Below are 13963 nucleotides of genomic sequence, written 5' to 3' on the forward strand. Positions count from 1 at the left end.
GAAGAGTTTTATTGCAGAATGGTTTAGGCACCATTTTTAAACATTCATAGTAAGTCCATCATCAGATAGAGCAAAATAAAACCTTTCCAGCGATACCTCACTTGTAACATAACAAGGAATATTTTAGAAGTTATGGTTAAAAACATCCTGTATTTTTTTTCTTTCTTTCTTTTTAGCAGCTTTTACTCACAAATATCTTGACTTGACAAGAATGGAGTTAGCTCATTTTGCAATAAAACCCTTCTCAAGATGTATTTCTTTGTTTTGTTTTCACTTTTCATCTGGTAAGATGGCTGGATAGCCATGATTCAGCTGCACTACAGCCACGTAGCTCGTCTTCCATGGAGTCCCGTTGAATGTAATAGGGGCAGATTTCGTCATGAGGATATTATGCACCCTGCTCTTTGTGATGAATAAATCAAGCCAGATCTTTTAAGTGCATGGTTTGTGTCTCTCTCAAACACAGGACCTGCAACACTGGAGGGGATGCCATAATAACATGCATTGTTTGCTACAGTAAAAATATACTTAACAGATTTCCAGTTTCAGTTTGTTATACACCTGGTAAAAATGTTTACAAAGGAAAAAACAAATAATGGGGGAGGTGGTCCAGCCAAATCGCACCCCAGCTGTGAAATGGGTTACAAAAACCTGGCTCTAATAGGATCAAGGGAGTACACTTTAAGGGACACAAGGGCAGAATAGTCACATACTTTAACCCTTTAGCAACTGAAGATTCCGTTCACAATGGCCTCTGGTTCCCTGGAAGGTACAGCAATATCTCTCTCATTTCAACAACTTTCTAAATGATGTAGCTCACTGCATGATAATTTTTGTCCATCATATTAAAAGTTATGTTTATTCGAAAGCCTATTATGACTTTACCAAGAGAATGGTGTGTGTCACAGAAGTAAATTCTACCATACTTTTGTTGACCTTTGGCCTTGACATAATCATATATTCTATATGAAAATGACTTCACGTACTCTAAATGGTAAAGTATAAGACTAAAAAAAAAAAAAAAGAATACACAGACGGTCATTTTCTGGCATTTTTGGGAGCAATAAGACGGGTGCTTTCTGGTGCTACAGTGACTAATGGGTTAAGTAGCTGCTGAAATCTTGCTGTATTTCCTGAGCATTGGGAATTTTTCTTACCTTGTCCCTGGCCTTTGTCTGAGTGGGAACGGGAACGACAGGTGTACTTGAATTTGCTGGTCCTGTGTATGGGATCGTTGAGTGATCAGGCACACTCAGTGAGGCAGTCAAGGCACTGTGCGGGGAGCAGCCAAATATCACAAGCCATGGATTGCAGCAGTGTGATGCAGTCACAGGTTACAGGCCAATATTGGTTGCCATGGAAGGTTGCCATGGAAGGTTGCCATGGAGGGTTGCCATGGAGGGTTGTCATGCAGACGGGTCAATATGCACAAAGAAAATAAAAAGCAAAGTGAGTTAGAAGCATAAAGTATAATATGAGTGACCACAATCTATAAATGTTGAAATCTCACTTTCTTCATTGTTGTCATGACTACCAGATAAATGTCTTTTTCTCTCATTCCGAAATCCTTTCATTTACTTTCTCTCTCTCTCTCTCTCTCTCTCTCTCTCTCTCTCTCTCTCTCACTGCATCTGTTATCTCTACACCAAGCATCAAACTCCTTATCATATGGCATTTTCTCCAAGACTTCACAACCACAGTCAAACCTGTCCATAGCAGCCACCCATGGGAGTAGAAGAGTGGCTGTTATAGGAAGGTGTCCACTAAGACAGGTTTGAATGTGCATTATGTACCTTCCTTGCTAGCTTAATACCTAAAATGTGTCATTGATTTTGTTTGCCTTCTATAGCCACGATTCTAAGAGGAGGAAACATGCTTCCTCCTGGATTCATAAAACAATTGTTTTATTGTAGCCCCATTGCATTTCCAGGTGGCTTGAAGAATGTGATACCATGGAATCACAATATCACCTTAAAGCCACTAGCACTTAAGATGTTTCCATGACATTTGATTATTATGCATTAAAAAAAAATAGCTGTACTGGTCTTATAAAATCAATAAATTGAATTGAAATACAATACAAGTTTATTCTTTTATGGATTAACTGAATCTTTCAGGGTTTTGTTGTTGTTTTTTCCCCAGTAAATCTGCGGTGACCACACCCTTCTCACTCCTCACCTTAATTTACATCTACGTACTCACCAGCTTATCCCAAAACAAACTGGACAACTTGGCCAAACGGCAAATGTCTTCCAACAATAATTCAAAATAACACACCACACACACACACACACACACACACACACACATGCACATAACGTATTGCATGTTCCCCAAAACTTCTGAAATTACTGTAGCACTTCCAGAAACAAAGACATGGCAGTGTTATTTTATTATAAAACCAACTCTAATATGTGACAGTGCACCTCAAAACAAACACAAAGTCGCCAGACATGAATTTTTAGTTAAGACCATATTCTGAAAGAGCAGACTTAAAGCTTTAAAATGATGTAAAACTCAAATCAAATGGACTCTCCTAATCTATCTAAATATTGGAAAGAAAGCACAAACTCAGGAAAAGTGTGAACTGAGAAAAGAGGCTCTGAAGTACAATGTCTATTCAAGCGCTTAATCTTTACCAAACCGTGCTGGCTGTGCGATGCATGGGACAAAAAACAGGAAGTAAACCACCAGAGTAACAGCAATGAAGGGATTATTAGATTAAACTGAAATTAAGCATGCCTCATTGACACATTCTGTCCATAATTAATGCCAACTTTCAAAGCAGTAGCACTATCCTTTCAAAAGTTATTAGAGTTTAAAGTGAAGAGTGTGGACAAGGTTTTTCAGAAATGAAAAAGGGATTCTAAAGACACACCTAATGACACTGTTCTACCAAAAATGTTCGTGATAAACTGCTATAAAAACACACTTTCCTGCCCGTTTTATGATACCAAATTTTAGCATAATGTAAAAGAAGACCCGCTCTTTCAGAAAATATGAAAAAGTCGAGTTCGGCTAGGTTGACCCATTTCACTTATTTTCTTCCTCACGCAAAATCAGTGTGTGCGACTTTATGTTCGTTTTGAGGTGCACGGTCACATATACCCTCTTTCACATTCATTTTCTTGTACAGATAGCAGTGTTGACAAAAATCCCTGACACATATTATCTACCCACTAGCAGCAACTACATTATTATTTTTTGTTTCTGTTTTTGAACACTTGTAGACATAAAACAATTAATCAATTTGGCAGTGATTCTAATATGGCACTTAATCATGTATTAACCCATTAAGGACAGGCTAATTTTGCTACATTGTAAAACACAGATTTTCCACAGACATAAGTCCGAGTATACTCGGGACTCGTCTTCAACAGGTTACACAATGTTTAATTTTTTCATTTCATAGAATGACAAAATCATGCTACTAGAACAGTTTAAACATAACCTATAATGGCTAGAAATAACACTTTAACTTAATTTCAAAGGTGACTGTGACATCAACCCTTTATTTTCAGGTAATTGATTGTTCAATCCTAGCTATCCTTTCTACCAGATGCTATATCACTGATGAACAGTCCTTGCTGAAGTCATGGTTGGAGAATTACATTTCTAGCCAACATACAATGACCTGTAACATTGACAGTACTTCCATTTCATGTAGTAATACAATGCCTATATTTTCACTTTCCTACCAAAGTTTTATACTTATATGACTACTGGACACTCCTTTATGGTTTATTATACAACTGACCTCTATTTCTTTTTCTAGACATATATATTCACTCATAACATCTAGCATTTTGCTGCTTCGATTTCAGGCAAGTAACTGTCTATATATTTCTCCCCTGTCGATCATATCATAGTGACACTGGACATTCATAAATGAGGATACACCTGAAAAAGATCATTTTGGCCAAATTTAGTGACTCTGACCTCTGACCTTCAGACGTTTTTCCTAATATCTACTCAATGCATCTCATCATCATGTAGAATACCTGGGCTTGGCACCAAGAGAACCTAGTCCACTAATTTTTTTTATTTTGAGATCTGGGACAGAGAGACAGACTAACGGATGAACGGCCCAAAACATAATGTCTCTGTAATCCAATAGGGTGGTGGCATCAGTAAAAAAAAAAATAGGTATAGAAAAAAAAGAAGAAATTTTGAGTCATTCTGTGTATTCTTTATGTTATTGTGATATCGTCAGCTGATACATCAAAGACTATTGTAAACTCATCCAGCAATTACAGCATACAAATTTCACCAAAATATTACAAATTACAATTTTTTAATCCAGTTTGTGATTTTTCTCCAACTTCGGCATGTGTTCTGATATTTTGCATTCACTGAATCCACTACTATATTTGGGGTAAGTCCCTCCTTAATGCATACACTCAGTAGATGGGTAAATGATTTCATGCCCAAATACTTCTCAGTACTGTGTGTTGTATAATTCCACTATGGATTGACCTCTAAGGAGTCTCTGCTAGAATTATTCTCCATCCAGTATCACTTTATAACACAGGTTTCCTGGAAAGTACAACAAACTATGTACATCAAACAATTCCATCATGCACTTACTACATGGTCCAAGTTTGCTAATGTCAGTATGAAGTGTAGCAGTCATAGATATGGCATTTGCCCTCGTTTTTTCAATAAATGCCGACATCAAAATAAGAGAGTAATCACAGTGTCAGTGCTTAGATATGGTTGATATTACCGTCTCTTCACTTGTACTATTAAAAGACAAAACTAGAAATCATAAAAGAAGGCTTTCCGCATCAACAAAGGCACAGGATCAAAACTGAAAAGATCGGTTTGAAACATCTAGCATGATCCACTCAACTTTAAAGTTCTGATGTGTGTTTTCTTCATGTTATCATGAACTGGGAAGACCTAAGACCTAAGACCAAAATTATGCTCTCCTACAAACACGGTATGCTGCAGATCATGGAAACAATGTTTCTTCCAAGTCAATCAAATCTTCATTTCTATTTCAATGGTCAGCTTCATTCAGCCACTCAAGGAAGATTCACTTTCATTTGTGAGTGTCAGATAATTTCCTCTTGTTAGAAACTCTCATCAGCTTTTGATTTTTCTGCTTCACTAAATGGATGACATGAGAACAGAAAGTAAAGAAGCAGGTGACTAAAGCTATGAGACATGCTAGAAACAACAAAATGGGTCTGATAGCGGATATGATGGCAGACCAGACAGAACACAGAGTAATACCATTGGATGGATGAATGGATGCAAATCAGAGTCATAAAAAATCAAAGCAATGAGGTAGTAATCAATTTATGTGAGGATTGAGTGAAATAAGAGAAAAATAAGAAGCATTGTAATAGGCATTGCTACATTAAAGTACCAACACTGATGGAAACTTTGGAAAAGAAACCCCAAACTAGATTTGTATGGTACCTGTATAAAGTAGAGTTAAATGAGATCTATGAATCAGTAACTTTGAGGTTTGGTATTTGACACCATTTTGCCTGTAAAACACATGATAATATTATGTAGACAAAGAAAAAATGGCAAAAACCTAAACTACTGACTGTAAAACATAAAAGACCCACTATAAATTTCATCAAACTTTTGATTAAGTTGAAGTTCTGCACAAGCATGGGATAAGTATCACTTGGTATAAAATCACCAAGCTTTTGATTCAGAACGGTTTGGAGGTCTGGGTATCTTTATCTTATCCTATTCAACTTTATTACGACTTAATTTGAGTGGTGATTTTGTTTGATTTCATTTACAAGAATTATTGTTGGGTTTTGTTTGTCTCTTGGTTTGTTTGTTTGTTTTTTTTTCACAAACAAGTGGTTCCGAAAAAAATCCATTTGATACAAAGTTCCTTTCCTCATCTTGGAGCCCATAAGACTAGCTGTTATTACACCTGACACAACTCACTCTTTCTCAGTCACAGTCAAGCACACTCTCTCACCCCCCCCCCCCCCCCTCTCTCTCTCTCCCTCTCTCTCTCTCCCTCTCTCTCTCTAAATGGTGTATGATTCTTTCTTAATAACAAAGAGTGTGTAAAGTCTGCATGTGTGTATGCTTACCTTTCACTTGTGCATGAGAATTGCAATGTGTGGCATTACGAATACAGCTCAAACTGACAACATTGTATCACGGTGAGAAATGTGCACATTCTCATCCAATTTTCAAAATTCAATGTGATGACACATATTGTAGTACATGGTTCCCTACTTAAAAAAACAGAAACAAACAAAAACACGTATTAACCATAATAGTTTGATTGTGAATTATGTTTGCCTTTTCGATGCTGTGTGGTGAACCAACATTGATGTGCTGCAATTTGTCTCTAATTAGTAGTTTATGCAATCCTTCAGAGACATAGTTCTGTGACTGAATCAAATATCAGCAAATTAGAAAATATTACCCCCAAAATGTATGCCTTACCTCATGTCAACTGGAGAGGGAGCCCTAGAGCTGTTGGTACTACTCCCACTGTCTGCAATGCGAAAAAAAGAAGGTCATATATTAGTCATGTCTAAAGGTTACAGACACAGTTACATTTTGTACATACGATGGTACGAGTGATATACAGTACCTACGTAAGGATGGTCAAAAAATCAAACTTATGATAGACAGGTCAAAGAGTCATACCTATGTTAGCATGGTAAAAAAGTAATATTTATGTCTGAGACATCTAAGAGACAAACCTATGTTACAATGTAGAATGGTCATAGAAATAAAGCTACAATGTTACGATGGTCAAAGAGTTACACCTATGATAGGATGGTCAAAGAGATATGCCTATATAAGGATGGGTGAGGGTCATGCATAAAATGTAGAGTGGTCAAGAGTCATACCTATGTTGGGATGGCCAAAAGTCATACCAATGCTGGGATGGTCAAAGAGTCATACCTATGTTGGGATAATCAAGAGTCATACCTATGTTGGGATAGTCAAAGAGATATGCCTACATAAGGGTGGGTGAGGATCATGCCTAATATGTAGAATGGTCAACAGTCATACCTATATTGGGATGGTCAAAGAGATATGCCTACAAAAGGGTGGGTGAGGATCATGCCTAATATGTAGAATGGTCAAGAGTCATACCAATGTTGGGATGGTCAAAGAGTCATACCAATGTTGGGATGGTCAAAGAGTCCATCCAAGTCCGGGTCCTCTCCCTGTCTTCCTTCCATCATGTGTTGTAGGAGAGTCTGCTGCACAAAGCTGTTCTGCTCTTCCTGGTGAAGCTTTGCCTGTAGCTCCTTCACTGTGGTGGCCTTTTGAGCTGCCTCCAGACCCTGTACGTCAAACACACAACAGTATTATTTTGTGATATGTATTCAGAGAGGTTATATACTCACCACCTCTAGAGGGCAGTCTACAGTTTTGGATATAAAATGCCTGTGATAACAAGGAAGGTTATCATGCCCTACTTGGTAAATAATGGCAAACTTCACTCCACTCACATGTGTCATAAAACATCTGTACCAGGCATATTGCGAGAAAGCACTGAAGTTCCTACTGGTATAGAAGTCTTTGTATGCATTTCACTTAGACTGGGAACATTAAGTAGTTACAACTTCCTTACAAAACCACCCACAATACTCTATGGGAAGAAAAGTGTACATACACTGTACGTCGTACATGGCATGTACATGGCTAATGTTATTTTACATCATTAATAACTGAGAAACACATACATTGAGAGCAACACATGACATACTGAATGTCCACTCTGAATGTCCACTCTGAATGTCCATTCTGAATGACTTACATTCTGCATGTATCTGTATGTCCATTCTAAATGTCAATTATTTATGTCCATTCTGTACTAGTATTCTGTTACCAGAAGAAACCATGGCATGCTAGTTAAGAAAACTGCACACAGTGAGTGAGTGTACCTTGTTGATGGCCAGGTTGATGAAATGCTCCAACATGTACTTGGCTTCCCTCAGTGAACACTGCTCAATGACGGCTGCTGCATCCACAGCATCTATCTCTTCCTGTTTAGAGAAAATAAACAGTGCCCTCTATCAACAAATAACTCTCATTTCAATTGCACGACCTAGCTAAGCATTCCCCTTGTTAGTTAAGAAAAAAAAAAGAACATCACATTAAATGGATTGTCAGCAAAGTGAAATTCCCTCTCTTTTCCTTTTTATATCAATTAATGTGAAGTTTTTTGTTGTTTCTTCAGTAAAGCAGATACATGGCTGACATAATGAGAACAAGAATTATCTCTCAGGCTTAAATCTCTCAGTTATAACAGTTTCAAGAAAGAGAACCAGTGTCTCATGGACACACTGTAACATAGCATGACTTACAGGCGGTAATCATGCCCCCCCCCCCCCCCCCCCCCCGCCATAACGTTTAGTAATATTCCTACTTTTCTACTTTGCTAGCATCTTTTTTTTTTTATGTCAATCTGCCAGCCTGTACAAAAGGTACTTTTTTATTCATCCAAATATTCTCTTTGACAGTGTGCACTAGATCGCGGAATTTGCAACAGCTCCCTCATGTGACAAGTCTCAGAAAACATCTAGCAAAGGAGTTCTGCACTATATGATAAGACTACATTCAAACAGTGCAAAGCAGAGTGGGGTGTTAGAAGCCGACCTTCTGAAGCAGAGCAAAGAGTTGCAGGACATATGGTACCCATACTCATATAATATAAAGCATCTAATAATTATGCTTGTAAAACAGGGCTCTCTTTCTGACAACAAAACAATTAATTTACTTCATACTGGAGACTGACAAGAAAAATCAATGATAGGAGAAAACTTAATGACAGATGATTAAAGTAGGGAGAATAAAGAGGGAAATAAAGGAGATAAAAAACATGTTTGCAGAGAGAATGATGAAGGTAGACAATTGTGAAACAAGGTGAACATTGAGGCAAATCATTGAAGCAAAGTAAAGTCTCTCCTTCAGTTCAATTAAAGGAGAATTTATATACACAACTTAGAATTGCAGACAAATGTAACACAAACTAACAATTACATCTATCATACAAATACAGTCAAACCTGGCTTAGAGGCCACCTGCTGTTTAAGGCCACTGAAAAGTTCCATTCCCTAACGGAAAGTCATATCAAACACCCTGTTTATAACAGCCACTTGTTTCCACCTCCCTGGAGGTTGGCCACTGTAGACAGATTTGACTGTACACACTTTACAAACATGAATACATTGAATAAATAATTTGTCTTGCTAGAACATGGTAACAGTGGTATAAACAGCTGTACAGACAGTACAATGCACTGAAGACATGTTTTACAGACAAACAGAATACATACCCACAAACCATCCTAGGACAGTACAAAAGTTTATGAAGAGAAATTTGGTCAGTCTTACAATTGCAACCATTTCCTAATACGATTTTTCCTTTGACTCCTTGCATACTCATATGTATTGCATTTTTTCCCTTTCTTTTGTTCTCAACTTATCTTTTCCTGTCTTTCCCTCCTTCACTAAACATCTCTTCATTCTTGTGAGTAAATGCTGATCTCTTCATATTCATATATTAATACCTGCCAAAGATACAGTATCTTGACATAAATAATGTTTATATCTCCTATTGCATATCTCTTGATACGAGTCAATATATCTCAACAATGTACATGTCTATCTCTCCCATGCATTAAAAATGTGTCGTTGTCTGCTCAATTTTTACCATTCAATATGAGAGTGTATTGAGTTAAATGCGCAGGCGAATGTATATTCATTCCCCATAAACTTCCATTGTTACTGGCTGTTCAATAATACACTGTACAGTGTATCTTGTCTCATCTGCTACACGAGCACTTGCTGATTGCACGAACGCTTTCTACTAGTGCGCAAAATCTTATTTCAATTCATGCAGTTGTGTAGGGCCTAACTTCTTTTTCAGCGCTGAGTCAACTTTAAAGACGAGTAGAAGTATGGTACTTTTGTGCAGCTTATGCTTTCTCTACGTACATAATGATTATAGATAGTAATGATTACTTTGACAGCATTAATTCATGGAATACCAGGGAATGAGGCACTTGTTAGGTTCAATATTGCACTCATCTTCAATTCATGCAATATTGGCCCTAACTCATGCAATATTTCCTGGTATCCCATTCACAGCCATCCAATATAACATACATATATTGCATGTTTATCTCTTCTAGTCAATAACACCTGATACCACTCAATACATCTTTATATTTCACACTCCTTACCTTTCCTTTCATCACTTCCATGATCCCAATCTGTAATCTGTTCCTGGATGTATGTAATATTTACAGCATTCAGCCATCCAATATAATATTACATGTTTATCTCTTCTATTCCATTTCTCTTGATACCTGTCTATATATCTTGATCTTGGTATAATTTATCTTTAAAATATATGTTGTATCTCTTCTATTCCTATCCCCTTATACCAGTCAATATATCTTAATATTTTCAACTCCTTACCTTTCCTTCCATCACCTCCATGATCCCACTCTGACACTCTGTAATCTGTTCCTGGACGTATTCAATATTAGCATTCAATCCATCAATCTGTTCATCGAGCTCCTTGATAGCTGACAGGTCTTTGCTTCCTCCTTTCACGGCTTGGTCTCTCTTTGTCAAATATTTCTCCACTTTTTTACTCAGTTTGTGTCTGTGATGGATGAACCTTTCCATGTCTCTCTCCATGTGAGAGATGGTTTGTCTCCTAGCAACGATGTCTGTGATCTGAAAGAGGGCAGCAAAAAAGTAAATGAGATGAAAATATCACTGACTTTGTAATAAGTGATATAAGTCCTCAGAATTTTATATCAAGTTTCATTCCATGGATCTTAAACATCCACCTTTGTAAGGTTGATAACGAGGTTTTACCATACAAAAAACAAACTAGATATATCGCTACGGCTACTGATATGCCTCCGCCATAATGCATGGTTCTCCTAATAGGTCTATAGTACAATGTCTTGACAATGTGTGATGACAGTTTCACACAATTGGCAAAATATTAAAATGACAGGTTTGACACAAATGTGCTGAATGTTCACTTTCCTAGAACTAGGTTCAATTGGATGAATGATTAAAATGTAAGAGTGCAGGTATTTGGGGAATTGATGATTTTTACTTGACTTTTGACCCTTTTATAAGTTTATGCATTGAGTAATTTTCTAGGTATTGAGAAAAAGTATAATTTCAGTATCAAATGGGAAAATAGCATTATCTAAACCTGGTCTTTGACCTTTGACCTCACAGTTCCAAAGAGAATCACTGTTAGGTTGAACATGCATAAATATGTAAGTTTCATGATGATACCTTGAGTTACTTTCGAGATATGGAGGAAAAAGTGCAATTTAGCACTTTCACTTGACCTTTTACCTTTTGACCTTTGACCTTTAGGCAAGAAACTTCCCCAAAAATATATATTGGGGAATACATGCCATACATCAAGTAAAAAAAAAAAAAAAACCTTCAGGCATATTGCATTTTAAGGAAAGTAGTGATATTTTGAGGAGTTGACCTCGACCTTTGACCCCCTGACCTTTGACCCATGACCCCAAACTTCCCTAGATAATCACTGCCCATCGGTACAAGCATATATACTAAGTTCCATGAAGATACCTTGAACCATTTGCGAGATATGGAGAAAAACATGAAATTTCATTTTTTTTTCACAAAATAACCTGTGACCTTTGACCTTTGACCCTGTGACCCTAAAATCCACACAAAGTATTATCCCCTAAGGATATACCCTCATACCAAGTTTGATGTAAAACCACCACACGGTTCTTGAGATATCGACAAAAACAAAACGGGACGGACGGACGTACGGACGTACGGACGTACGGACGGACGGACGGACGGACGGACGGACGGACGGACGGACGACCCGAAAACATAATGCCTCCGGCCACTTCGTTGCGGAGGCATAAAAACAAATACAGGAAATCAACATTTTCAGGTGAATCTGATACAATGGAAACAGCAAAACGTGCAGACTTGAGAGAGAGAGAAAAAATGGGAATTCAGTTTAATCTCCAGAACATAATTCCTGCTGCTGTACATTATCCATTTCTTTTTCATCTCCATTTCTAAGTCAACATTCTATGTCCACTTTCTAAGTCCATTTCTATGTCCAATGCCCATTGTCTAAGTCCACTTTCTATATCCAATGTTCTATGTCATCATTCTGTATCAATGTTCTATGTCCATTTCCAAATGTGTCCAGTGTATGCATTAAGGACTTTTCAAACTTTATAGGCAGAGTGAAGTCCAGCCCAAGACAAATAAAAGATTAGTCCATTCCTACCTTCCTCTCCACCATGTTCCACTTCTGCCTTGCTGCGCGAGATGAATATTCACTGGTATTCTTCCTCCCATGCTTAGCTGGTCTCCCCGTGTCCACCTTGGCCATCCCTCGTCGACTCAGTGACCTTTGACCCGATGGGCCTATCTCTGCCGGGGCACTAGAGGGCTTCTTGGTGGGTCGGGTTACTCGGCCTGCGACCTTGTCTGACATGGGTTTCTGATTCTTACGAAGGGCTTCAAGCTGAAACAGAGAGAGAGAAGATAAAACTCGGAGAAACACCAGGGACCAGTTTTACCAGGCTCTAAAATCAATCCTATGTTACACTGTAAAACACGATATATTCGCGGCATGAAATTTTTGCAAATTGCAGCTGATGGCCTTCTTTGCGGCATGAAATTTTCATGAGTTGGCTCTAAGATTCAATGCATGGTGTACACAAGAACTTTCGCATGTGCTTTAATTTTGTGAATTTTGACTCTCACAAAATTCCCGAAATTAAAATGCATACGAACATTCCTTGTTTTACAGTATACAACTGATCTTAGGGAGAATTTTGGGATCAACCCATCCTCAAAATTTAGGAACTATTTCACTTATCATTTGGGAACAATATCCTGCTCCCACCATGGCATATTCTACAATACACTCTGAAATTTATGAATCCCCCTCGCAACTTGATACAATGTGTATCTGTTCCAACTTTGAGTTCATCGTTGGGCTCGATATAGTTTTCATATTAGTGAAACAAGGTAAAGAACACAAGTCATTATTCCATCCTCTTCCTCATTCAGCCATGTTTACCTCAAAGCAAACTGTCAGGGCAGTTTCCTTCGTCAAAGTCTTTTTCTTCTTAGCACTGAAATGGATATACTGTAACATATTCCATTTGAAGCCAGATTCAAGGAAGTGGTTTGTAATTCAAGGCTACTAGATAAAACATTGACACACAGTACACAGCAAGAAACAACTGGCAGTAATTGGAATTCGTATCCTTTACGAGTCAAGTTGTTATCTGTTATCAAGCATTAGATACAAAACATGCACACACACGATTACAGTATCAGCCCTACTCTAACAATCTTTCACTCAGCGACCACCGGAATGCAATCATTCAAACTCTTTGTGAGTTGTTTGAAAGTTTCCACGGTAAAGTAAAGGAGAAAGACAGGTTTGCAGTACCACCATGTGTATGAAATCCTTGAAAGGACTGTCGGTGGGTGAAAGAAGAACCTAGAAAGAGAAGAGCTGAGGAGGGAAGAGACACAGGGAGAGTGTAAGGAAGGCAATACTTGTAGTGACAGTTAACGGCCAGCGGTGGGCTGGACATTGAGGTAGAACTAATGGAGATGGGAGAGTTGTAAGGAAGAATAGACTGAGAATCAAGTAAAGGGTTTGGAAGTCGGTGAGAAGAGAAAGAAATCCTCACTGCTTCGTGCTTCCTCTTCAAGACAATCTCTCTCTGCTTGGCCGATGCCTCCAGAGATTTGATCTGAGTCTCTTGTCTCCTAGATTCCTTCTTTAGTCTCTGGATCTCTCGGGAGGACTGCTGGTCTCGACTACGACTCTTCTGCTGCTCTTCTCTAATCTGCTTCATGAGCTTCACCTGTAGGGGGAGGATTTGGTGAAAGAGAATTATCATAGATAGACAGAGGGGCAGATGGACAAACATACATTGTGAGGGAGGAGAGAA

General features: G+C 38.1%; 1 protein-coding gene across 1 annotated transcript in view; it reads right to left on the reverse strand.

The window, feature by feature from the left end:
* LOC139742356 (kinesin-like protein KIF21A) overlaps positions 1 to 13963 on the reverse strand; it is an 82438-nt gene that overhangs the window by 29211 nt on the left and 39264 nt on the right. The window contains exons 17-23 of the mRNA XM_071652935.1: positions 13700 to 13876; positions 12274 to 12513; positions 10434 to 10697; positions 7893 to 7994; positions 7124 to 7289; positions 6433 to 6484; positions 1158 to 1272 (exon numbers count right to left, since the gene is read on the reverse strand). Of these exons, the coding sequence (XP_071509036.1) occupies positions 1158 to 1272; positions 6433 to 6484; positions 7124 to 7289; positions 7893 to 7994; positions 10434 to 10697; positions 12274 to 12513; positions 13700 to 13876 (1116 nt within the window). The remainder of the gene's footprint in view (positions 1 to 1157; positions 1273 to 6432; positions 6485 to 7123; positions 7290 to 7892; positions 7995 to 10433; positions 10698 to 12273; positions 12514 to 13699; positions 13877 to 13963) is intronic.

The sequence above is a fragment of the Diadema antillarum genome, unplaced genomic scaffold (genome assembly GCF_040938485.1).
Source record: "Diadema antillarum isolate AM-2024a unplaced genomic scaffold, OU_Dant_1.0 seq00000998_RagTag, whole genome shotgun sequence".
NCBI classification, from domain to species: Eukaryota; Metazoa; Echinodermata; class Echinoidea; order Diadematoida; family Diadematidae; genus Diadema; species Diadema antillarum.